The 25,361-nt window shown below is 40.5% G+C and overlaps 3 protein-coding genes across 6 annotated transcripts; all 3 read right to left on the bottom strand.

The window, feature by feature from the left end:
* Positions 1 to 4,240: 4,240 nt before the first annotated feature.
* On the bottom strand, positions 4,241 to 17,955 carry LOC133848053 (alpha-actinin, sarcomeric). Of its 4 annotated transcripts, none has more exons than XM_062283428.1 (10): positions 17,853 to 17,955; positions 15,967 to 16,133; positions 10,291 to 10,707; positions 10,040 to 10,193; positions 8,231 to 8,316; positions 7,483 to 7,575; positions 6,954 to 7,304; positions 6,686 to 6,864; positions 5,028 to 6,162; positions 4,241 to 4,947 (listed from the first exon to the last, which is right to left on the bottom strand). In XM_062283428.1, exons 2-10 carry the CDS (start codon positions 16,078 to 16,080, stop codon positions 4,789 to 4,791), a joined length of 2,688 nt encoding a protein of 895 aa, XP_062139412.1. In that variant the 5' UTR covers positions 16,081 to 16,133; positions 17,853 to 17,955; the 3' UTR covers positions 4,241 to 4,788. The 4 variants fall into 4 exon arrangements, with proteins under 4 accessions (XP_062139412.1, XP_062139411.1, XP_062139409.1 ...); XM_062283427.1 differs by lacking the exon at positions 8,231 to 8,316 and adding an exon at positions 9,769 to 9,854 and having other exon boundaries at positions 17,853 to 17,954; XM_062283425.1 differs by lacking the exon at positions 8,231 to 8,316 and adding an exon at positions 9,703 to 9,854 and having other exon boundaries at positions 17,853 to 17,954.
* A 2,841-nt stretch (positions 17,956 to 20,796) lies between these two features.
* On the bottom strand, positions 20,797 to 23,158 carry LOC133848058 (protein ultraspiracle). Its single transcript, XM_062283436.1, has one exon. It carries the CDS (start codon positions 22,668 to 22,670, stop codon positions 21,162 to 21,164), a length of 1,509 nt encoding a protein of 502 aa, XP_062139420.1. The 5' UTR covers positions 22,671 to 23,158; the 3' UTR covers positions 20,797 to 21,161.
* A 1,112-nt stretch (positions 23,159 to 24,270) lies between these two features.
* Positions 24,271 to 25,142, bottom strand: LOC133848068 (E3 ubiquitin-protein ligase trul-1). The gene is made up of 2 exons (XM_062283447.1): positions 24,672 to 25,142; positions 24,271 to 24,615 (listed from the first exon to the last, which is right to left on the bottom strand). The coding sequence occupies exons 1-2, from the start codon at positions 24,893 to 24,895 to the stop codon at positions 24,474 to 24,476; spliced, it is 366 nt and encodes a 121-aa protein (XP_062139431.1). The 5' UTR covers positions 24,896 to 25,142; the 3' UTR covers positions 24,271 to 24,473.
* Between the last annotated feature and the right edge of the window lie 219 nt (positions 25,143 to 25,361).

Genomic DNA, 25,361 nt, shown 5'->3' on the forward strand with positions numbered 1-25,361 from the left:
CGTGGTGTCTGCTTGCAACAGCTTACTTTAACAGCTGTTATTTTAACATTAAACTGTTAAGATAACATTTTATGTATACAATATCGCGATTTGATCATTTCTCAACATGGTAACATTAAAAAAACGGAAATTTGAATACTTGCGAAAAATGAGTTTTGGCCACGAAAACGGGTCAAATTCAACATAGTGGATTGCAGTCTTGTCTGGTCTTAAACCAAACTTAAGGGAGTTATATATTTACATATGTTATTTATGTATGGTCAGCAAATATTAAATATTAGTGCATTTCAATTACCATTTTGAAATATTGCCCTAGATAGTATGAAGGATTAGAACTCGTTTTTCACAGCCATTGCTTTTTGTCTTTGTTTTTCTAATGCGGGGAAGTCAAAAAATTATGTTCGTTGCCAGAGATTACATCAGCTGCATTACCATTTGAATTTGAAGAAGTGTGCAGCCTGGTCGACATAATTGTTTTGGAAAAAAGTGCATAAAATTGTTTTTGTTATACCCGGTACTCATAGGGAAAAGGGTTATTATAACTTTGTGCCAGCAGGAGGAAGTGAATTTAAAAGGCATCTACGGCTATATAGAGTATATACACTAACCAGAATAAGTCTGCGTACACACTTAATGCAAAACTTTGATGATAAGATAGATATTTTCTTGAAATTTTTAAATTAACGAAGCATATACATATTTTGAAAAATTATGACCAGATTTTATTTATTTCAATTGTAAACTTAACCATATTTAATTAAAATTGAAAAACAATAAAATCACAAGTTTTTGGGCAAGAAGAGTGTGCGTACAAACTTAAATTAAATTAAATTATTAAAATTAGTGCAGTGTTTCAACCGTTTTGGCATAGACTGAACTTCGGTGAAAGCAGATGCATTTTGCTCCACTCATCCAAATCACCTCCTTCGACGTTATTGTACGAAGGCGAATCCTATAAATGCTTAATCGGGCTTAGATCCGGCGACTGCGACGGTGAGTGCAGCTCATGTTTTGTATTATAAAGCAACCACTGCTTCACACTATACGCAGTGTGCTTGGGATCATTATCCTGTCGGAATCAAAAATCATCTGCCAGACTCAATTTTGCTGCGCTTAAGAATGTCCATATAAGCCTTGTGGTCCATTGTGGTATCAATAAAGATCAGGTTGCCAACTCCACATGCCACCATCAGTCTCATACTATTACACCCACACCACCGCGGTAGATTCAAACAAGTAAGCTTCAGTCGAGAGTGCTCGACTGTGAGATACCCGCTACCCATAAAATAAAATGAATAAAAGCAAAATATTGCGGTTTTATTCTCAAAATATACCGAAATAATATACCACAAAACACTAAAAATATGTCAAATGGTATATTTGCTGTATAGATATGGTACTACATTCTAGATATACTACAGACTGCAAAATATACCAGATTGTCAGCCAAAACAACTATGACCTCGTTTTTCCCCATAAAAAGTATTTCTTTAATAACTTCGACAATTTTTATCTGATCGTAACTAAAGAAATCACAAAGACTTTTGTTATTATTACATATACCAAAATTCGCTCTACTACGACTCTTACTTTAAAATTTCGCTTGTTAATCGAGTTTTGTCAATTTGTGGGGGCTGAAGAGGGCGTTGTAAAAATTTGAAATAAACTTGATCTGCGTGCAAAAATGAATGCTGTTGATTACAAAATATAGCTTTATCTCTTATAGTCTCTGAGATCTAGGTGTTCATAAGGACAGATGGACAAACGGACAGACAGACATTGCTAGATCGTCTTGGCTGATGACGCTGATCAAGACTATATATACTTTATAGGGTCGGAGATGCCTTCTTCTACCTGTTAGATACATTTCCTGCCGGCACAAAGTTATAATCCCTTTTTGGCCTGTGGGTAGCGGGTATAAACTTAGAGGCAAAAATGCACACTTATGGGATGCACTTCCCAAAATGAAATATTAATTATAACAAATATGAATTACAATATAAAATTATAAATAAATAGATTTGCAAAAACACAAACACGCAGGAAGAACACAATGCAACTACACAGGAAAGAGTCAACTTGGATGACGTCAATATACCATATGTACATATGTATGTATTTAATAATAAACACATATGTTATTTGCATATTTCCGTATCTAACTTAAAAACACTTACCACCCGAAAAGTAAGACGAACACAATGACATACATATAAAAAACTTTCTGGAACACAATTATAACTTTAACTAAATATAAGAAAGATGCTCACAAAATACACACAATGGATTAAAGTCGCCAAAATTAATTTTACAAAATAAACGTTTACAGGAAAGTCAATTATTAACATATTGATTAAATAAATTCCTTTAGCTTTAAAATTAATTTTAAATAATTAATGTTGGAGCACCAACAGCCAACGTTTGTTCTCTTTCAAGTGCGATTAGCAGATGGGAAACAGTTTATTAAAGCAAATTAAATAAACATGTGTTCATGAGTTTGATGCTATTTTTAGAATATCCCGTTAGATTTTTAGAAAAACCAGGTTTATCATTGATAAACTTATACATTTAGGAGACAATGTGTCTTTATTTTGTTTCAATTCGATGTTATATATTTTTATCATTTTTGGCCTCTGTCGGATCCACTGAGCACCGAACTTAACTGTTGGCGAAGAGTTTTGAACATCAAAGTGCCACATTTTCGTTCTTTTATGCCGAATTTGCTCAGATCACTAAGATTACTTTGTCCATTTTTTTGAAATTCCACACGCTTTGTTTTATTGACGGCTGATATGAAGGATTGTTTTGCGCAACTCAGGCATGAAGATTCTCATATTTCAAAATTTTACGGACTGTCTCATCATCTAATTCCTTTTTTTTAGTTATGTTGTATGTCTTGGGTAATTTTCGCTACCCTGAGATTACGCTCCACCTCCTTCAAAACATTCCGCTTTTCACAATCGGTCAGCTTCGGCCGCCTACCAGAACGTAGCATTGACTTAACTGTGCCGGTTTTATTAAAAAATGTGATTACTTTTTGAATCCACGAATGCGTTTTGTAAACAAGTTCGTCATTTAAAATGACGATATGGACATCACAAAATGTAAATGCTTCGGCCTCATTCCTCCTGCTTTTGCTGTTGGAAAAATGTAGGAAAACTATGAATATTTGGAGATTTCGATTTCCTTTCATGATGCGCCATGCAGCAATAAATTATAATCGAAATGCATTCATCGCACTTTCTGCTCAGAATTCACAAAATTGCAAAGTCATTTCAGTCGTAAACATTCGTCGCCAAGAAAAACAAGGAATAAAAAGTGAAGTCGTTGGTCGCACAGTTGCCAAACTTCACTTCAACTTCGAAAAACAAAATCCGCCAAATGCTATGAATTTCTATTCGCTGCAATAAAAGAGTTGTCTGAGCAACGACTTGTCAGTATTCTATGGTTAATGATAGAAGCAAACGATCGATTTGCAATCCTTTGAGTTCATTGAAAGCGATGTAAAGTTCATGATGAATCGGTTCGGTTGTAAAATACGTTTCAAGAGAAGATTCCAAGTGAAATTGGCGATGTATATTAAAACACAATATCACCAAATAATCGTTTTATTTCACTTTCTCGTATATGTTTGTGTGTGTGTATATGTATATGAAATGGATAGAAATCATTAGGATTCTTGATTTGTAATTCGTTTTTTTTTGATTTGTTTAATGTTAAATTTGTAATGTTTTAGTATCGAGTGCTGAAATTGTGAAATTCTAGGAAATAAAATAAATATATGTATGTAGTATGAATAATAAATATGTATACGAGTAGTTTGATTTCATTTCGATGAATAAATAGCTACATATGTATATAAATAGTTTAGTTTATTGGCTGTTTTCTCATATCATCTCTTTAATCTCCTTTTTATCCTCTTCACTAAGCCAGCTATGCCTGTACTCCTCCTCTCTTTCTATTTCGCTCTCTCTCTCTCTCCGTTTCTCCCTCACTGTGTCTCTCTAGTGATCGCTGCACTCGGGGGAAGTCAATAAAATGTTGCTCGATTCTTCGCCAAGAAATTTGTATCGTCTGCGCTGTTCTAACTGTGTTACCTTTGTCTCTCTCGCTCGCTCTATCTCTCTCTGTTTGGTTGTGCCTCTAGTTCTTCTCTCTTCTAGCTGCTCTCTCTTTCTCTCTCTCTCTCTCCATTTTTGCTCTTTCTCACTGTTTCCTCAAGGATCATATTACAATATGCTTTCTTTGATTAACTTTAGAATTTGTTTTTGTTTTTAGCATTTGCTTTGTTTTTCTTTGTTGTTGTTGTGTTGTTGTTTTTGTTGATTTGTTGTTTTGTTTGTTTTATTAACAAAAATTTCAAAAAATAATGTTTTATAGACGTTTTGTTGTTGTTGTTGTAGTTTTCTTTTTTCTTTGTTGGATATTCGATATGCATTTGTTGTTTGTTTTGCTATTTAACAATCGGCTTTTTAAAGATGTACGTAGTATGTCGAAGATGGCATACATCGAGATATACAATATATATAATTCGCTCGAAATTATAATATGTTCATTTTTGCATCTTTTTTGTTGTTGTTTGCTCTTGTTTTCTTTTTCTTATTCTTTTTTGTTTTGTTTGAAGTTACCTTTACGAGTGTAGTATAATAATAAATCTATGTTTATTAATATTATCATTATTAAAATTTATCAATTATTATATGATCTCTCTGCTCCACGGCACATGGGAGAGCTTTGAGTAGTGGGGGTGGATGGGGAGGGGTGTTAGTGGTGTTGGGTGGCGTTGCTTTACAAATCGGTCTCGCCATAGAGAGCTGTGCTGAACGACATATAGTCCAGGGCGCCGGGCACGCCATTGGGTCCCTTGTATGGTGGCATGCGCTGGATGCAGTATTCGGCCTGATCTGGTGGCAATTCACGGCGCAGCTCATCGGGCAATATGTATGGCTAGAGGGAAGCGAGAGAAAGGAAGGAGATGTAAGTAAAGATTCAAAATGAAATTCATGTATTGTTCGCTCGTCGCTTACCTTGTCGGCGGCCAGGATTCGGAAGGAATCGATGACTTGCTCGGCAGTGTCGGTGTCGGTGCTCTCGCGGGTCATAAAGTCGAGGAAGGCATCAAAGTGCACGTAGCCGGTGTTGTTGGGATCGACGACAGCCAGGATGCGCTGGAAGTCCAGGTCACCCTGACGATCCTTGCCAATCGAATAGCCCAGCGAGACGAGGCACGATTTGAACTCCTCGGGCGTCAAGCGACCGGTGCGATTCTTATCGAAATGATTGAAACTGGAGCGGAACTCGTTCAGCTGCTCCTGGCTGATGCCCTTGGAGTCGCGTGTCAGTATTTGATTCTCCACCTCGTTGATGTTGCGATTGATCGAGGTGAGCAACTGCTCCCAGCCAACGCGCAGCGTTTCCATCGTGTAGTTCGTGTAGCGATTCTCAAAGATCATCGACTCTTGGACGGCCTGGTGGATCTTCTCGAGCTCCTCGATGTTTGGCTTGTAGGCATACACCGCCTGCTCGTACTCCTTCAGACGATGCAATTGATCCTCCAGCGAACCCTGCAGTCCCATACCGATGGCTGTGACCGCATCCATTTGACGCTCGATCCAGGGTCCAACGGTGTTGGCCTTCTCGGCGAACTGGCGACGCAGCATCTCGTTGTTCTGCTGCTTGCGCAGCTCGTTGGCCAGCGTTTGGTCGCGCTGTGGCACCAGTTGACGAACATCGCTCCACTTGCGTGTCATGTCGTGGGCGGTCAACGTGGTGTAGGGATTCTCGAGGCCACCGGGTATCTGGTGTTGCTTGACAATCGATTCGACCTCACGCACCAGGTTCACAATCAAATTGAACTCCTTGTCGGCTTCGCCGAGTGTCGCCTTGAATTGATCGTGCGCTTGGATCAGACCCTGAATCTCCTCCATGGTGTGCACAATGAACATATCGACCAGATCCTCGCGTGTGCCGTCCAACCAGTTGTTGAATGGCGCCGCCCTCTTCGCAAACTCCAAATGCAAGATATCAATCTTCTCCAGAATGCGTTCAGCCTCATCCAAGGCGGTGCGACGACGCTGGGTCAGGGCACCGAGGCGATCCCACTGATCGCAGATGCGCTGGCAACGTGCGTTAACCGAAACGCAATCGTGGTACTCCAGAGTGCTGTAGCAGAGAACGTGAGAAGAGAAGTTAGACGATATCTTTCTCCAAATGATCATTTAACGAATACGGATGATATCCCTAATGATATTGAAATGAGGTAAAGATCGATGAAGATCGGTTTCAAATTAAAACCATTAATTGATGTTCATGACAAGATGGATTAGAAGATCAAGGTTCTTCGGTCGATAAAAATGAACGTTGATTATGCGGGAAAAGAATTAAACTAACACTCAAAATGATCATCGAGACGAGAACTATTGTGAATAACAATGAGTAATGCAAATCTGCAGCTGATCGATGAAGAGCACATTGAACTGGTAAATTCCCCCCGTCGATTACAATGTGATGAGAACGTTTGCGAGATATCTATGATCGTTTAACCTAACCTCACACTTTGTGTAGTTCGCCCATGACGAATGGGAGCGTCCAAGGTAAGCATTGGATTAGTAATTTGACAAACAATTGAGCGACAGTTTGAGGAGAGATCATGGGGAGGAACTTGTGAAAGGGGAAGCAAACTTACTTGAGCTCCTGGGCAATGGCGGCAATTTGTTCGACGCGATCTTGGTGGGCGGCCAGATCAGACTCAAAGGCTTCGTGCTTCTTCTTGAGGGCCTTCAGCTCGTTCAGCTTGCATTGACGGAAGTCCTGGGACTGCAGCATCTCTTCTTTGCCGCGGGTCCAGTCCTCATGGGCATCGGCCTAGGACGTCAGAGAGAGAGAGAGAGAGAGAGAGAGAGATGATGAAAGCTGTTACGATTGCTCGTTATTAGAAAGCGTTGGGCGCTCACCTTATGCTTGAACTTCTGGGCCAAATGTTCGAGACGCTCCAGTCGCATGGTCTCGGCGAGCAGCCATTCCTCGAAGGCCTTCTCGGCGAGCTCGAGACCCTTCCATGAGTTGGAGATGTCAGACACTGTCTTGCCCTCGGTGGGCAAGTAGGCTGGACGGTTGGACAGACGCAGTTTCGTCTGCAGCGTGTTAAAGTTAGTTTCGAGTTTTGCTTTCTGCTCAACACGTGGTGGCTTGTGCTTGCGACGGTACGTGCGGTACTCTTCAAGCTTCTTCTGTACTCCGGCCAGCGAGTTGTCCGCCTGGCGGGAGTTGAGCCATGGCATGGTGCGACGGATCCATTCCAGCAGCTAAACGCGAAGGAGAGCAGAAAGGAATGCCGAATGCAATTAAACGAGAAAGCGAAAGGAGTTATCAGCTTTCGAGCGAGATCACAAGTTGCAACGAGTCATTGGGGAATGCATCCTTGTAACCATTGCAACGAGTAGCAATATCACTCGCTAGATCAATTTAAAGCGTGCAACTTACATCGCTGGCCAGACGTTCGTACTCCTCCATGAGACGCTCATTCTCCTGGTTGACCTTGAGCACCTTGCAAATACGGTTTGCTGCCGTTTCCGCCTGTATCGATTGTGAACGTAGGTAGAAGGTGTGATTAGCAAAGACTTTGTCACTCTCCAGCCCAATTACTCTGAGTGTTGGGGATTTACGCAAACGCAAAACAACCAAACTCAGAATTTTCGGAATGCAAAACGAGAACGAGACGAGACGAACGAACGAGAACGAGCAATACAAAAACGTAACGGGAAGGGAGGGGAACGGAACGAAACGAAACGGAGCGTAACGAAAGTCGCATTAGTTGAAATTGAATATTAATTGAATTGAAGAAAGCCCTTTAGGGAAGCAGGCAGGCAGACAGGCAAGCAGTGTTCCGAGCAGCTCTAAAGGATCATTTGCCAATTGGTGTTTTTCCTCTTCCTCGCGTATCCTTGCGCACCGTCGACAGTGTAACGAGTTGCGAATAGCGTGTGGCGAGTAGCGAGTAGCGAATAGCGTGTGAGTGTTTGTGTTCATGTATCAGACAATGAGGGAGAGAGACAGAGAGATAGGAGAGTGCGAGCTGAACTATGGATAGGCTGTCGATAACAAAATTGCACCAATGGCAAAGAATTGTTGATATGAGAGATTCAATAGATGTTGAGGCAGAGATGAGGAGCAGTGGGCAGCAGTAGTGATGGCAAATGGAAATGGGAATGGGAATGGGGGTGTAACAGACCTTTTGGGCGCCACTGAAACAGTGATAATACGATGATACATAGGTCATGACAGCTCTCTCATCGGGCAGCGCAGTATTCTGCAAGTCTGCATGAGATCAATGATGTGGTATGGTGGTATATTTTTTGTATTTTTGTTGGTTTGGTTGTTTTGGTGTTTGGTGATCGTGGTGGTGTGTTGTTGATGTTGTAGCATTATCGTTATCATTATCGTTATCGTTTTGTTGTTGTAGCGAGAGCAGTAGCAGAGTATTGTAGTTGTTGTTGTAGTTGTTGTTGATGAACATTGCAGTGCAGAGCGACAGCGAGAGAGAAAGAGAGAGAGAGAAAGAGAAAAAAGCAACAAACATACAAAATTGAATTATTTGTCGGTTAGTCTTCGGGCAAGCATATCATGAACACAACTTAGCAAGTAAACGCTCAATATGCAAATAGTACTCATAGTAATATAATATGCCGATCTACAGATATTTATGTACATATTTCACAAACTCAAAATCAGAACTCCCCGACTAATGGATATTACTTAAATTGACGTCTCTTTTTTAATACTTTCGATATTGTTTTTTTTTCAGTTTAAATTTTATTTAGACGAAGTTGATTTAAATTCGTTTTATCATCGATCTTAGCGAGAAGCTTACATTTTCTTGACCTTTCTCACTTTATTTCTGCCTTCATTTACAAATCCTCTCCGGACATGAACTTTCCTTACAGGGCATATTAATATAATACATAGTATATCTGATATTGAGCGAGTTAGTAGCTTAATTATCATAACTTAAAGCATGCCTAGGGATTAACGCATTGGACTTGAGCTCAAAGCACGCTTGGATGCGATTCACAATGGTGCATAATTCAGCATGATCTGAGCTCGAAGAGTCACAATAATAAGTACGTAGAGTAATACATATAAATAAATATATTATACAGTAATCAATAACATAACATGAGAGAGCAGAGCAGAGAGCAAATGGATCAGATGCAACATGCGCAGGAGCGAGAGAGATGGAGAACTGCGTGAGCTTTTTCTTTTTTTGAAAGCTCTCCAATACCAATGCGGCAAATCTCTCATCGTTTTAGTACGGGGAGAATGGGTTAGTTAAATCGCTTGCTGGGCACAGCATAAAGCGCACACACTGTGTACAGAGATGTGGTCTGCAGTATATACTCCTTGAGTATATATCATATATATATACGTATGTCATATATATCCATCTAGAGATCAGTGTTTGAGTTATTTTGTTGTGTATTATTGGCGTTAATACATCGAAAACAAACAAGAAGACGAAGCGCATTCTTTGGCGGCGGTTGGCGGTATTTTTTGGGGATTTCATGTTTTTTTTTTTGTTTGTCTCCAAAAAACAAAAACTGCAATATATATAGTATTGCATATAGGCATATGCGAACGAGAAATGGAATATATATAGTATATATAGTTCATATTTATGTGTATCGAGATGTGAAGTTTAGTCACATTGTAATTATTCGGGACGTAGGTGTATTGTCTTGTGGGTTCGGGTACATGCGTCACATTTCCAACCTGTTGGGCTCCCTGGAAGGCGTGATAGTAGCAGGAGACGTACGTCATGATGGCACGTTCATCCGGTTTTGGAGTGTTGATTAAATCTGTCATCGATTCGCGGGTGTTGTTGTTCGTTGTTGTAAGAGAGAATTGAAGCATTATCATTATTATTAAAACTAAGTGATCCTACGCTAGAAAATACTGCCTAAGTCATCAAACATCACTTATCTTAAGAGCTAGCTTAGATGATTAAGCTGGAAAGTACAAAAGGAAATAACTGCGAACATACCATCTGGATCCAACATCCTTGGAATATCAAGATATTTCTCAGCAACATCGAAGGCAGTGTTCAGATTCTCCAACGGATTGTCTTTGGAAAGCTTGGCATAGTCGATCAGATCTGGGCGATGACGATGGATGAGCGCACAGAAGGCCAAACCGTCCTAAATAGATTGTGTGCATTATATTAGACTAGTATATTCGCAATATATGTTACATGTATGCAGTATAGATTCACTATTTCATCACATAGACACTTACCTTGAAGGACAGATGGAAGTTCTGTACGTTGACGTTCTTGTAGGGCGCCGTCTTGCGCTGGCACCACAACAGCAGACCCTCCTTGGCGGTCATCTCCTCGACGGAGATGTCCTGAATGGCGAAACGCAGGATGATCGTCCAGATCATGCCCAGCGTCATTTTGAGATTGCCATCGACGATCTCCTCGGCACCAATCGACACTAGATGCACGCCCTTCGATGCGATGAAATCAAGAGCCTTGTTCACGTTGGCGATTTTGTGGAAACGCATCTTGCCGCGATCGGGCTTGGGCAGAGTCTCGCCGGAAATCACCTCCAGCAGCAGCATCAACTTGAGGCCATTGCGGAAGTCCTCCTCGATGTTGTCGATGGCAGTGCCGGCCTTACGCAAATGACTGTTACACCACGCGGTAAATGTCTGAAGAGCGCAACGGATGTTACAGGATTACAAATATATTTTAGTTGTTTTCTGATTCTAAGCAATTTACTTATAGAAATTCCTAACATAATGAGAAAATCCTTCTTAACCACAAATCAATTTATTAAAGTTACCAACAAAATTATCTTATCTGTATAAATATCCTTAATTATAATAATTATTGTGGTAGCTATAAATAGAACATTTTAAGACAATTCTCAGAATGATCTTCTCTTATAGAATCGAATGATTTGAACAAGCTTTTAAGTACAAAGAACTGACTAATACATATCAGTTAAAATAAAAATAATCAATTGACCTATTTTACAGTTAAGGACTAGTGAAATACATACATATACATATGTATATCAGTGAATTACCCATTCTTGTATACCTATATATTATATCAATATTAATGGTTTTCTTCTAGCCAAGAATATAAATCGAGCTCAACATTGTATATTTCCTAAAATTTGGGGAGCTGCGGAAGAGATCATAAAAAAGGGAAAGGGGAAGAGGAAGTGGAAAAGGAGTTTAGACAGCCCCAACTTTCTTTAAGTTGAGACCCTGAAGAACAAAAAAGCTCAGCCACAAGCACTTTTGCCGGTCTGGCAAGGCTGCTGCTGCTGCTGCTGTGACGGCAATTGCACCGATAACGACAACAACAACAACAACAAGAACAACGGCGACGCCGACCGCGACTGCGGCTGACAGTTGCAGTTATTTTTCACCGAATGGGGACAGACAGCAAGAACAAAGAGAAAACAAGAAAAAGACAATGTGCATGTGTATGTAAGTGTGTGTCCGTGTACATGTGTATAGCCATACATTCAAACAATAAATAAACCAGTTTTTTTTTTGCACACACTTCATTATTTTGGAGTTGCGCCGACGCTGCTGTCTGCGTTTTTGGTGCTTGTAAATTTACAACTTGTATATGAGTTGCATTGTTTTGTTATTGTTGTTGGGCATGGCACGCCCACACGCCCGCCAAATGCAGCTGGGCCACAGTACTGAGACTGTATGTGTGCCTGTGAGTGTGAAACCATTCAGCTGGCCATCCAAAACTCAACTCGATCAATGATCGAAACAAACAGTGAAAAGGAAAGCAGCGGATATGATTTACAAATGCGTAACACATATCGATAAAGGTTCACATATATCGATATGCATAACAATGGACAACCGCTAGATTAGAACGTCGTAGGGATGGTAAGCCATCCCCATCTACATGCATACACTGTATTTTTCTGCTGTCTTTCACTTTGCCCGTCACTAAGCTGGGAAAATGATGTTGGAAAAGTAAATGAAAGACGAATGATAAATAAATGGGAACAAAGTCGGGCTGCTTTGGCTGCTTTATTGCCCATTTAGCTGCTTACAGTTACACATGCGTGCGTGAGACAATGGGACAGTGACAGTTTTCGAATCAAACCAAGTTGAGATTGTGGCGCTGTCGCTTTGTCGCTGCTGCTTGAGGCCTGAGGCTGTAAGACGAGCTTAGAAGACGACAAACGACAAACAGCAAACCGGGCAGCCGCAGCAGCACAAGAACAAGAAATGCAACTGTTAATGCAAATCGCTCTTAAGTCAGTCTGCCTGGGTGTATTCGTGTTTGTGTGTCTGTGTGTTTGTGTGTGCATGTGTATCAAAACGGGCGCTGGGGACAGACAGATTACCTCTGCATTACATTAAGCACACAAACAATAACACGTTCAACTAGGCCAGCAGTGCAGTAGAAAGAGAGCACAACATACACACACATTGATGGTGTGGACGAAGAGAGAGGGGATAAGCCGCTGTCTCAATGCTGCGTTGCCAAACGAGTCGTTGGCGCTTCCCGCTAGCTAGTTAGCTACACACACACAACATACATATGTATGTATGTGTGTGTGGGGCTAAGTGCCTGCCGCATTCCGTCGTCAACCCGTTTGAATGTCTTCCTTTTCTTCTGCTTTTGCTGCCGCTTTGAGTTTTAGCTGCAGTCAAAGCCGTTATCAGGCAGCGATTTTCAAGCTATTCAAGCTTGCTGTCTGTTCTGTAATGCTCTGCTCTGCTCTGCTCTTAAGGAATCTCTGATCTCTTTGCGATTGAGCAATCGGTCATTGGTTCTCACAACGCAAATTGCGCACGCGTCAAAATAACAAAAACAACAAAAAGCCCAAATAAAATACAAGCACAAGTCTAACAGACGCCAACGCTAACGACAGCGATGATGGCGGGAGCTTTCGGAAAAAAGCTCTTCAGCTACGCGCACTCGCTCTGGCACACACCATTTTTAGCTGAATGTAATTTGAGGCGGCCTCATAGCATGGACTCATTCGCACACACACACACACGGACATAGTCAGGCGGCGTAATGGGGTGAAGAGCAAGAGCGAGCAAAGATGCTTTCGCATTTTAGTTGCGCTACACAAATAATCGATAAGCGAATATCGATAAATAGCTATCAAATGTTGTTGATCCGTTGTTAAAAACCAAAAAGCGCAAAAAAATGATTTGTTATTGTCGGTTCAGTGCACACGTTTAGTTAAGTCATTGTCTATGGCAATCCTGCCAGCTGGCAAATGTCTAACACCTGAGGCACGCACACACACACTCACAGTAGTATAACCTCTGCACAATCACACACTCACACTCACACAAAATGTATGCTGCAATGTGGATGACGCATAGGCTGCTGTTGAATCACATTCACACACGTACACTCACACAGGGACAGTTGGCCAAGCGAACGAAAAAAGATCGAGAGTGAGGAGAGATAGAGAGAGAGAGAGAAAGAGAGTGAGAGTCATCGCAAACAAAACAACAAAACAGCCTACGCCTACACACCTGCACAGCTGCCCCAAAACCCACCACACCTTTCACCGCCCACCTCCCACCACACCACACACAGCGCAGAGCAAAGTAGCGCGCTGTTCACACAGTCATCAGCCTTCCATTTTGGCCAATGTAAACACATGAAACAACATCAGCCATAACAACAACAACAACGATTTGCTGCTTTCATTATTTCAACTGCTGCTGCGTCTTTTATAATGACGAGACGAAATTCTCTGGTGCGGTAATTTACGATTACGAAATGTATATATAGATCAACTAGTTGATACAAGTACTCAACCCCCCCACCCCCTTCCCACACCATTCCACTCTCTTGTGCACGGTTGCCCCCCAGCGAGTGTGTCAAGCTCAAAAATCAAAATTGTTTGAAATCAACAATTTTCTTTGGCCAGGAGCATTGCAGGTGCATTGCTATGTGTGTGTGTGTGTGTGTGTGTGTGTTTGTGTGTGTGGAAATTGCAGCGCTTCATAATATTGCTGGCTATTTATATTTGTAAATTGTCTGCCCCTCCCCTCCGTCTACCCCTTACCGACCCATTCATCGGCGTGTCAAAACCACAACCTTGCACTAAATTTACCGAATTTTTCTTTTTTAATGCATATACATATATGCTTTTTAGCAATTTTTAGAATTATGTATATAAATATCTGCGGCAAGAAGAAGCAGACGGGGGACTTTGGCTGGCTAATTGACAATATTGAAGCATTTGATGCGCTTCATTTGCTCACAAAAAGATTAAAAACAAAAGAAAACCCAACAAAAATAGCAGTACCCAAATATATAATCGAGAATGTTCAAACGTTAGATACCCGAAATTCAATTTTATAAGACCTCTAAAAGAGCCTGGAATAAGTTATGCGATCGTTATGAAACTATTTGAAATTTGTCAGCCAAGACAATTTTTAGCGATACTAAAACCATTATTTTGATATGCAGTTATAAAATAAGCTAAAAAAGAAACGATTTTCTATTTTTCGATTCGATTCGGTTGAACAGGAAGTGAGCATTATCAAGTTACGAATTAGGCATAAATGTTTCTCGAATTTAGAAGATTTAGCTCTAAAAGTCATTAAAGAAGAGAATAGTTATTTAGTTGATGTTTTTACACCAAGTTGCAATACCCTGCTAATTAAAGTGAAACAGGTATAAACATCATTTGCCAATTTATCAAGAGGCAGCGTAAAATGTTCGCAGCGGGAAGGGGAAGATTCATGACCCACTGATTGAAAAGCTTATCGAGCAGGTGGGCGAGAAGAGGGGGGGGGGAAGGAACTGCAGCTGGGAAGCTGCCATTGAGTCATATCTAACAACTATTTAAACAGTGGCAGCATGTTATTTGTTATTGTTGTTGCAGAGTAACGGCAGCCGCTTCCGTTGAAAACAGAACAAGACAAACAGCGACGACAAATGCCGTTGAAAGAGGAGAAAGAGAGTGAGCGAGAGCGAGAGCGAGAGGTGAGTACTTTACATTTACGTATGGGGTGGTGAGGTGAGGGGAGTCAAGTGCAAGCACAACATAATTGAATGGAGAACATTGTGTTTAACCTTCGGTAGATTGTTTGGCGTTGACTTCGGTTCGGGGGCTTTGTGGTGGGTGGTTAATTAAGTGGGCGAGGGGATTGCGGGTGGGTGCGTGGGGGCGTTTGTTCTATCGTTAGACATGGCCTTAGCAGGTATTGTCAAAACAGCGCAAACAGCACGAAAACAGCAACAACAACAACAGACAGAATAAGACTGAAATTGAGGTTTCCAGTGATAAATGATTGTGTGTCGAACGATATTCCTGATGCCAAGGCAACCACTGCCATCATCATCAACAACAACAACAACAACAGCAACTACGTAGAAGAAGAGCAAGCAGCCAAAGTCAGCCACCAGGCAGAGCAAATAAAAAAACACTTATTTTTGTTCAACATTTTTCAAACATTTAAGAAAAGAACCATGAAACAAATCTATTTTTAAATTGTGCGCTGAGCTTTTCGTCGGCTACTGGCTCGCCGCCTCACAAATATTGAAACATAATCGAAGAAACATCTACATATACAAACGGATATATGTATGTATGTATATATTGTATGTCTTCTACTGATGTATGTATGTATATATGCTATATCTACATCAGAGTATATACTCTATACTCTATATGTCAGCTATAGAAACTACTGAGGATCGCATACATTTTATATTTCTCGACTAAATTCGACTTTGCTTCTTCGCCGCCTCAATTCTACACATTCAATATGAATAGTCGATAACATCGATGGCAATCAATTTGTCATCTCTAATTAAATCTCGAAATCAAGTTGGCAGCACTGGCCAATAGCTAATGGCTAATGGCTAATGGCCAACGGCCAACCCAATTTATTCATGAATAGCAGGAAGTAAGTGTAAGTAATGCATGTTTTGGTCACACTCACCTTCTTCTGTTGCTTCTCCCACGCCGGATCAAGCAATCCCTCGCGCTCCCATTCCTCCTCCTGCTCCATATAGCCATCTCCGTACTCCATGGAGAGTCCGTTCTCCATCATCATGTTGTGGCTGTTTTTTTACGGTGCAGTTGCTGGTGGTGCAGTTGCTGTCGCTGCTGTTCGATTGAAGGGGTTGCACACTTTTCGTTATTATATCTCGATTATTTTGTTTTTTCTTTTCTTTTCTTTTCTTTTTTGTTTTGTTTTTGTTATCAACAGTTGCAGTTGCTGCTTGTGTGTATGTGGGTGTGTGTGGCTGTGGGTGTGGGTGTGCAAAACTGTTTTAAGCTTAATTCTGCTTCTTTATCAATTCGATTCGAATTCGCAAATGGATCGTTCGAAGTTGGGCATAGAACTTATTCAAAGGTGTAGGGGGGATCGATCACAAACAAGAACAACAATAGAGAACAGTGCAATGTATGTATCTGGTGAGAGGGGGCGGAGGGTAGTTCGTTCGTAGATGATCCTTAAAAATTAATCTGCAATATGCGAGAGTGAATAGCACAAATATTTTCATTAGCGATCACCCATCGATAATTTCATAAACAGAAACAGAAACGGTAACGAAAATGTAAATGAAAACGAAAACGAAATGGAGACGTAAAGTGCACAACAAATATATTGAGGGGCGACTTTAGAGGGTCTCGCCATAAGAAAAGTTCATCGATCAGTGATCGATTATTTCAAAGACAGCTTGTTAATGCGATCGATGAATGCGAATTGTAGATCTTCGGTCAAAAAAATTTGATTGGTGACAAAAAATATGTAAAAACATATGTGTTCATAAAAATCAAAAAGAAATAACGCAAACAATTTGGAGAAGAAGCAGAAAAACGTTGTATAACCAACAATAATTTGGCTACTTAATTTATTTTGTTCACATTTTCGCTTTTTCTTCGTTTCGTTTCAATCCGTTTCGCTTCCATTTCGTTTCATTTTCATTTCCATTTCGTTGCGTTGCGTTGCGATTCGTATTGGTATCGTTTTAAAAATAGTATGTGTTTTGAAAAGTTTTATTTTCGGCGTCAACGTCAACGCATGTGCCCCGTGTATTTGTTCAGAGAGGAACTGGGGGAAGGGATTGGATTGGATTGGATCGGATGGGATTGTGGATGTAGTACATATTTGAAACAATTTTGAAAATGTTCACACAGACACACACACACACACACACACATACATACATACATACATATATATATATATATTATATATATATGCCACGATGTTGAGTAAGTACTCAGACTTTGATTCAGACTCAGTTCGGGATTGAATTTGAGTCTGTGGTTCAGATTGTGATTCTGAATACGAATGTCATATGTATTTGCGATATATATGATACATATAATTGGGTCGATCCGTTTCAAAGTATTTAGCACAGATATAGCAATCATTTTTCTTTTGCCATTTTCAAACTGATATATATAAAAATGTATACATATACATACTTGTAGTTTTTCGGGTATTTGTGAATATATATTTATATATATATATATATTCACATATATACCTGCATATATACCCGACTCACTCACTCGCACGCACACACACATTCGTAAATTGTACGTTGAAAAAGCTTCTTTTTTATAGCAATATATCGATATACTATATGTAGATATATATGTATATATCTTTATATATTTAGTGTACGTATTTTTTTCAACCAAAAAAAAAGGAAAATTATAGTTGTTTTTTTCGTTTTTTTGTTCCTTTTCAGTTTTCGTATACCAAAAATTTTCAAAATAAAAAAAAAAATGTAAAAAAAAACCAACAGCAACAACAGCAACAATAACAAAAACAACAAAACAATATGTATGATGGGAGGAAATATCTACGTTTGTCGCTTGCAAAGAGAAAGACCCGCTCGCGTTGATAGCTAACTCAAAACTGATGTCGCGCCAGCAAAAACTGAATATCGTACGTGTGCGACGACCCAGAAGTGCCGTCGTCGCAGCAGCGCAGCAGTCAAAGAAAACTGTGCAGCAGCCGACGCAGCAATAACAACAACAACAGTTACGGCATGAGCAAATGCACGACGACGACAACGACAATGATCGCCTCTCGTCGTCGTTTTCGTATACACACACGAAGATCCCACGAGCGAGTGCGCACTGCGCACCCACACATATACAGCTGCAAGCGACAGGCACGCACACACACAAGCACAAGCACACGACACATACATGTGGGAGTGGGTGGCAAGGCAAAGAAGAAAGTATGAATTCGGCCAGCAAACACTATTGTTGTTATTGTGCTGTTTCAGTGATGCTGCGCGAGTGCGCCTATGCATGTGTGCATGTGTGTGTGCGAGTTGTCTGGCATCCGAAGAGAGACTCGATAATTATCGATATGTACAAATGCAAAGAGAACAACAACAGGTAGAAACTGTTAGCATAAAGCCGTTAGCTTTTGGAAATGCAACAACAACAAAAAACAAAGAAAACTGAACGGAACGCACACACCAAGGCAGCGACGGCAGCAGCAGCAACAGCGGCCAGAGAAGCGGCAGAACAACAGTTTCAAAGCATCTGCATTTGCAGCTGAATGAAGCGAAACGAGCCACCCTGTCATTGTATGCGTGCCTGCGCCTGTCTCTGTTTACGTGTGCATCTGTGTACGTGTGTGTGGAACAACAACTTGTTGTTTGCTGTTGCTGCTGAGGCTGCTGCTGATGGTCAATGCGTATCTGTCAGCTCAGAGCTGTCCGCTCCTTCGTCCGTTCGTCTGTCTGTTTGTCACGTCTGTTCGGGGTCGCGCTGTCGCATCATACGCCCCCGCCTAGCTACAAAAATAGCAAATTGTTAATTTCGCTTCGAAAACTCTTTTCCAATACATATGTACTTGTATGTGTGGACCGAAAATATGCTTAGGAAGCGGAGATAGGGGCGGGGAGCACATGATTTTTATTGGCATGCCACTTGGTTTTTCCGTGCAAAACAGAAGATCGAACATATAATATTTACTCGAATACGCGATATACACATATAGACAGATTATTTATGAAATTGATTAAATATTTTATAGCGCTAACGCAATTCGAAATGCACACGCAATCACGCGTGTGTGAGCTTTTTGCTGTGTGTGTTTGTGCGAAGGACTGCAAAGCGGAGCAAGCAGCGGTAGGCAAAAAAAAAGCTCTCGCTGAAAAACAGTCAAAAATGCTAGATTCAACCTCCAGATAACAAGGAAAAGTAGAGTGGGGGCGGGGGTGTAATCAGGGTATTACGTGGTCGCAAAAAAAGAAGAAAAAACGCTTGTCGAAATTGTTTATTTTTGGCCCCATAATGTGCGTCGTCAGCGCGGCAATTCTTGTTCTTTTTCGAAAACAATATCTATTTTTAAACGTTTTGTGCGTTAATACCATATTTCTGAAAATATGTATTTCGACGCAAAACATACATAAATTTAATAAAAATTGAAAGAAATGCCTGCCATACACACATACTTATGTTTATATATATTCATATTCACGATCAGCCATAAAGCAGACACACTTTCTATGGAAGCTAGTAGCAGCAACATATCTTCCTCCCACAAGTTCCGTGTTTTTTTTTCCGGGGCAACACAAATTTCAAATTTCGATTACAGTAAACCCAACTTTATTCAAATGTTTAAATTTTCTTTTAAAATTCTTCTAATCGAAAAATGAATTCGATTTGAAATAAATACGAGAGTTAGAAAAAAAAAATACATTTTCATTGAGTAACAGAATGATTTTCTTTATTTGAAATTTTGATTTTTTAATTTTTCAATTGTGAAATATTTATTAAGTTTCCATTTTCCTCATAAAAACAACTTTTTTTTTTTGTTTAGTATATTTTCAAAATTAGACAAACAATTTCAAATCAATATTTAATAATTATTTCACAACTTTCTACATTTTTAGATAAAAATTATATTTTATCTCTTGTCATTGTAAAAAAAAAGAGATAAAAATTCTTATTTTTATAACACATTTTTATTTTATTTTTTAAATTATATTAGGTAAGTGATTTTAAATCAAAATTATTTTTCCAAGTTTTACATTCAATTGGTATTTTTCTATACTTCAACAAAAAAAAAAAGATTCTTATATATTTAAATACAATTATAATATTTACGATCCCTGCTCTCAATGCAATTCAAATCCAGCAATATTATTTCGCAAATTTTCGAAGCTAATTGAAATTTGATAAGACTGTGATTATTAAAATAGAAGGTGTAATTTCTCGAAAATAAGTCATATACTTTTTATTTGCATTTTAACCGAAAGTTCCGCTGCCAAAAAAAATAAATGGAAATATGAAAAACTGAAAATTGGCATATGTTATGACATCTAAATTTAAATAAATCATAAATTGTGCAGACTCAGGAATTTGGCAAAGTTGAGGCGGCGGCAACGTCAGTGTCGAGTGGAACGATGTGAGCTTAGCGAGTATCCACTGTAATGCAACACATCCAAATATCCAAATCATTTCGAGGACAATTTCGCCCGTTCTCTTTTGCACAAGGACAAATGAAGGCAAAAATAACAAACACACGCACACACTCTCGGCTATTATATCTATAATAACATCGACATCTACATCGTCAGCGAAATCGACTTGGACATCGCAAAATCTACAGCTATATAACTATATTATGTATATTCGTATTTGTATTCGTACATTATATTAATTTTGCATGTATTTTATAACTTGTTGTGGGTATAATTATTTTAAGAAATAATTACAATGCTTGTTACAGATTTAGTTTAGTTGTATGTTTTACATTTATAATATGTTTATATATATATATATATATATATATATATATATTTGTATATATATACATGTACTACATACATATAACTATGTTTTGTTTTCCTTTTCGATTTTTTTTTGTTTTATCGCATATAGGGCGATAAATGTAAATAGAGGGAGAGAGTATGGGCAACATTTTCTAGTATACAAAAAAAAAAACAATGACATATTTTATATTTTATGTAGTATCATCTCATATTAAATTAAAAGGGGTAAGTGGGGGGAGAAATGCGCATAAACTCAATCACAATCAATCGATTCCGATCCAATCGATCATCGATCATTATTCTATATATCTATTTCCAGGGACATCGATAACGATAACAGCGCATCATCATCGTCCTCGTCCTCATCAGCTGCAACTCATTCGGGCTTGAGCGTCAATCCTGGCGGCGGTTGCGACTCCAGCTGCTCAATGAACAGTTCCTCCAGCGGCCGATCGCTGATGATGCGAAAGAAAAACAAGTGATCCAAGCACTTCAAACTGATCGAACGCAACGCAGGCAGCCGCAACAATAGCTGAGCAAAGCGTCCATCATCGCCGGGATGCTCAACGCGACAGTGCTCATCGAGGCAGGCGTAAACCTTCTCGCGACAGAGCTCGATGTCCGCTCGATTCTTAATGCCCCTGATGTCCGGATTGTAGAGTATGATCGCCTTGAGGCACGATAATTCCCGTCGATCGAGATTCAAGCGTTTCATCTTCACACTCAACTCTGACAGAATGCGATCGAAGATGGAATGCACGCCCGCCTTGATGGCGCTATTGCGATGATACGAAAAACTCTGGTTGAGGAACAGCTGCTGTGGCTGCATCACCGGCGATCGCCGCTCAAAGGCGCTATCCCCGTGCCCCATGCCGCCGAGCGAGTCGTCCAGCGACACAATGCTGCACCAGGCGACGTTCGCGATCAGCAACTCGTTCCATGCGGCCTTCAGCAGTATGACCTGATCGTCGAGTGGCAGTTGGGCAAAATGTGGCATGAGGCGTGCATACTCTACCATCTGATAGAGCTGTTTGTTCACCACCTGGCACAGGGCGGATACGGCTCCTTTGTAGTCCGGTTGCACGGTGGAATTGGGTCCGACGCGCAGAAAGGCGAGCGCTTGATCGCCACTGTGCGTCTCTGCCCGTTGCTCGGCGTCCAGCAGCCGTTCGATGGTGAAGTCGCGGGACACATTGTTGGCCATGAACTCATCAGAGGCGCCACCCAGATTGCTGCCGCCGCCGCTGCCAAGATTGCTGCCACTCAAGTTGCCGCCGCTGCTGTTGCCACTTGCGCCTCCAACGGGTCCGCCACCGAGTCCAGTTGCATTGCCGCTACCAGCGCTGTTGCGTGCCGCCGAGCTGCGTGCCCCACGCTGTCGCTCCTCCTGCACAGCCTCGCGCTTCATGCCGCACGACAAGCACTTCTGATAGCGACAGTATTGGCAGCGATTGCGCTGCCGCTTGTCGATAATGCAGTTGCGATTCTCGCGGCACGCATATGTGAGATCCTTGCGCACGGTGCGCTTGAAGAAGCCCTTGCATCCCTCGCAGCTGTAGACGCCATAGTGCTTGCCACTCGCCCGGTCCCCGCAGATGGAGCACAAGTGCTTTGATCCGCTCAGCGGATGATTTGGCGGATATTGTTGCTGCTGTTGTTGCTGCTGCTGCTGTGATGTGGCGGCCATTTGATTGGCGTTGTTGTTATTGCCACCGACTCCGGGAAGCACGTTGGCCATATTCATGGCCTGCAGAAATGGCACGGGACTCTCGGCCTTGGGCGAAAAGCTGCTGTTGTTGCTGTCATTTAGCTGCGAGATATCCGGCTTCACTTCCTCCTTGATCGGCCCCAGACGAAAGCCAGCGTCCTGGTCACAGTTGTCCATGCTTCGCTTGCTTTCTTATTTTGCTCCGTTTTGTTTGTTGTTTCGTTTCGTTTCGCTTAGTTTCGTTTTGTTGCTGTTTTTGTTATTTTGCTATTTCGCTATTTTGCTTATTCGCTGTGTGCGTGTTTGTCTGTCTGCTGTGTTTTGTGTCTGTGTACGTTTTTGGCGACTTTCGCCACTGCAGCAGTTTCACTTTGCGGTCGACAGGAGCGCCACCGTGTCGTCGTGTCGTATGGAGTTTATTTCTAATGCCTCGCTGCATCAACAATTGCAGTTTGCAGCATTTACATAACTTTTGCTGCTTTGCATCTGTTTCTTGCCACAGCACACAACACACACACATACACACACGAAAAACACGAAAAAATACAACTAAATAACAGCAACAACAACAACAACAATAATAAGCATCAAGTGTAGACAGGCTTTCTGACTAATGATTAAATACTTTTCGCGTCGACATTTTTTTCTCAACAAAGACGCGCAAGTTCACCACAGCAGCAAACTTCAATTCACCACCCGGTTTCACACCAGAGCCGACGACCAGTGTTGTCCAGTGCTCGCAGTAGCGGCGCGCAAAAAACACCAAAAACAAAACGCAAAACAAAAGCACAAACACAATTGGTTGATTTTGCTTTTGCACAAACAGCACAAATTAATTATGCTTGCTTGACAAATATTTGCTTGATTTTTTTTTGCCTTTAGTTTGTGAGTGCAAAACAACCCTGATTTGTGTGCTACCACCATCAAAAAACAGAGTTCTCACCACAAGCACAAAACGCACAGCGCTAGCCGCAAAGCAACTCTGTATTGTCTGCGTCTGTCGCAATACAATTTTTGTTGTACTTGCAAACGCACAACATGCACACTCACACATATTAGTGCAACAGACGCAAAAACACACACATACAAAGAGACAATAGCGACCCTCCTTGCACTACACGGCATATGCAAAATTTACAAATACAACTGTAAACACACACACAAACATGCACAGACATATGGACAAAGCGCCAATTCTCCGGCTCCGGCCTCGTCCCAAATAATCACACTAGGCAGCAACAACAAAACAATACTGAGTACGAGCCTCCTCGAGATTATTGGTTAAACAAACTATGCCAACAATAACAACAACAACAAGCAAACAAATGCTTTCGTTTACACAAGGCAGTATTTAATATTAAAATGTTAGAGAAATGTTATAGAATGCACAATGCAACTTACTTGCATGCGCACTTGTTTGATTTCACGCAAAAATAACTATATAATGCGTTTGTTTACACCAATTACTTAATTGTTGCACACTCACATACGCACACACATCAAATTGTTGATGGTAGTAGATGATAGTAGCAATTTTATCTGTATTTGCAATTGTCTTTATTTACCGAACTACTGATCTGCTGTCCAATTCAAACGCACTGCAGAGTTTACAGTGCAAACAAAGTACGCAAAAATACTAAAACTAAATTTGCCATTATAAAATACAATTGATTGACTGCAAACGTCTATCGTTATCGAAATAATATAGAAGTATTGCCCGCGAAATATTCGAATATCAACAGGGAAATGAAGTATTTGATAAATGAGTGTATAATCAATTCAAATCTTGGCTTTTAATTGGAAAGTAATGCTCGTCTGTGATATAAGTACGTATATGTAAATATTTATTTATTTACATGTGTCATTGGCATACAGCCGGCACAGATATTTTAATAGCTCGTGAGTTTTTAGTACTCATTATAAAAATGTATCAATTGGTAGGGTGTAATACAACGAAGTTTTGAGCCCACAAGGGCTGCTTTATAGTGCATGTTCATATTCATATTTATACTCAATTTGTGTGCTTTTATTGGGCAAGTGATTTGATTCCGATTCATCAAAGTTCAAGTAAATCGGAAAGAACGTGGCACTTGTACTGCGGCAAGTTGGGCATTGTTCCGAGCTGGTCAAGAATAAATTAAATTGAGATCAGACTGTATCACCACAACATTCACTCACTTTTCCATCCAACGCTCCAGGCACTTCCAGTGGAAGACATGACCGCAAGTGCCTCCCCAGATATTGTCAACCGATCGATACGATTCCAAGCAAATAGTGCAGTTCACTTTGCTGCTGCTGCAATCTTTTGAATGGTTATCAATATCGCTGTTGGTGTTAGTGCTGCTTCTTCTGCTGCTATTTCCGCTGGTGCTGTCCATTGTGCTGTTCCAACTGCCGCACATATTTATGGATAATAATGAACTTTTTTGCAGTGCTTATCAGTTTGTGTCTTTTTCACCTTTTTCCGGCTGCACTTTGCGAATCCTTGTCATTTACATTTACAAAGTGATCGCGGGCTTATTTAATATTTTAATTTATTGCGCCACCTATTATCTTAGACCGAGTCGAAAGCGTTAGCAATGTTTTCTGTCTTTATATGGTTAATATTATCGGCAGTTATCGATAGCACGATTAGTGCAAGGAATCTAATGCAGTTGAGCTTATCAGCAACAGTCATCGAATGGTTCTGTCTTTTGCTTGTTGATATTTTTGTGCATGTGTATGCACGTTTATATGTATATGTTAGCTTGTGTTTGTAATCGATATGTATTAACTTAGTATTAATTTAATACTACTCAAAAAAGTTCCGATACTTTAGCGCCAACTATTGATAAGAAATATCGGAGGTGAAAGCAATATTTACGATAT

The sequence above is a fragment of the Drosophila sulfurigaster genome, chromosome X, assembly GCF_023558435.1.
Source record: "Drosophila sulfurigaster albostrigata strain 15112-1811.04 chromosome X, ASM2355843v2, whole genome shotgun sequence".
Lineage (NCBI taxonomy): Eukaryota > Metazoa > Arthropoda > Insecta > Diptera > Drosophilidae > Drosophila > Drosophila sulfurigaster.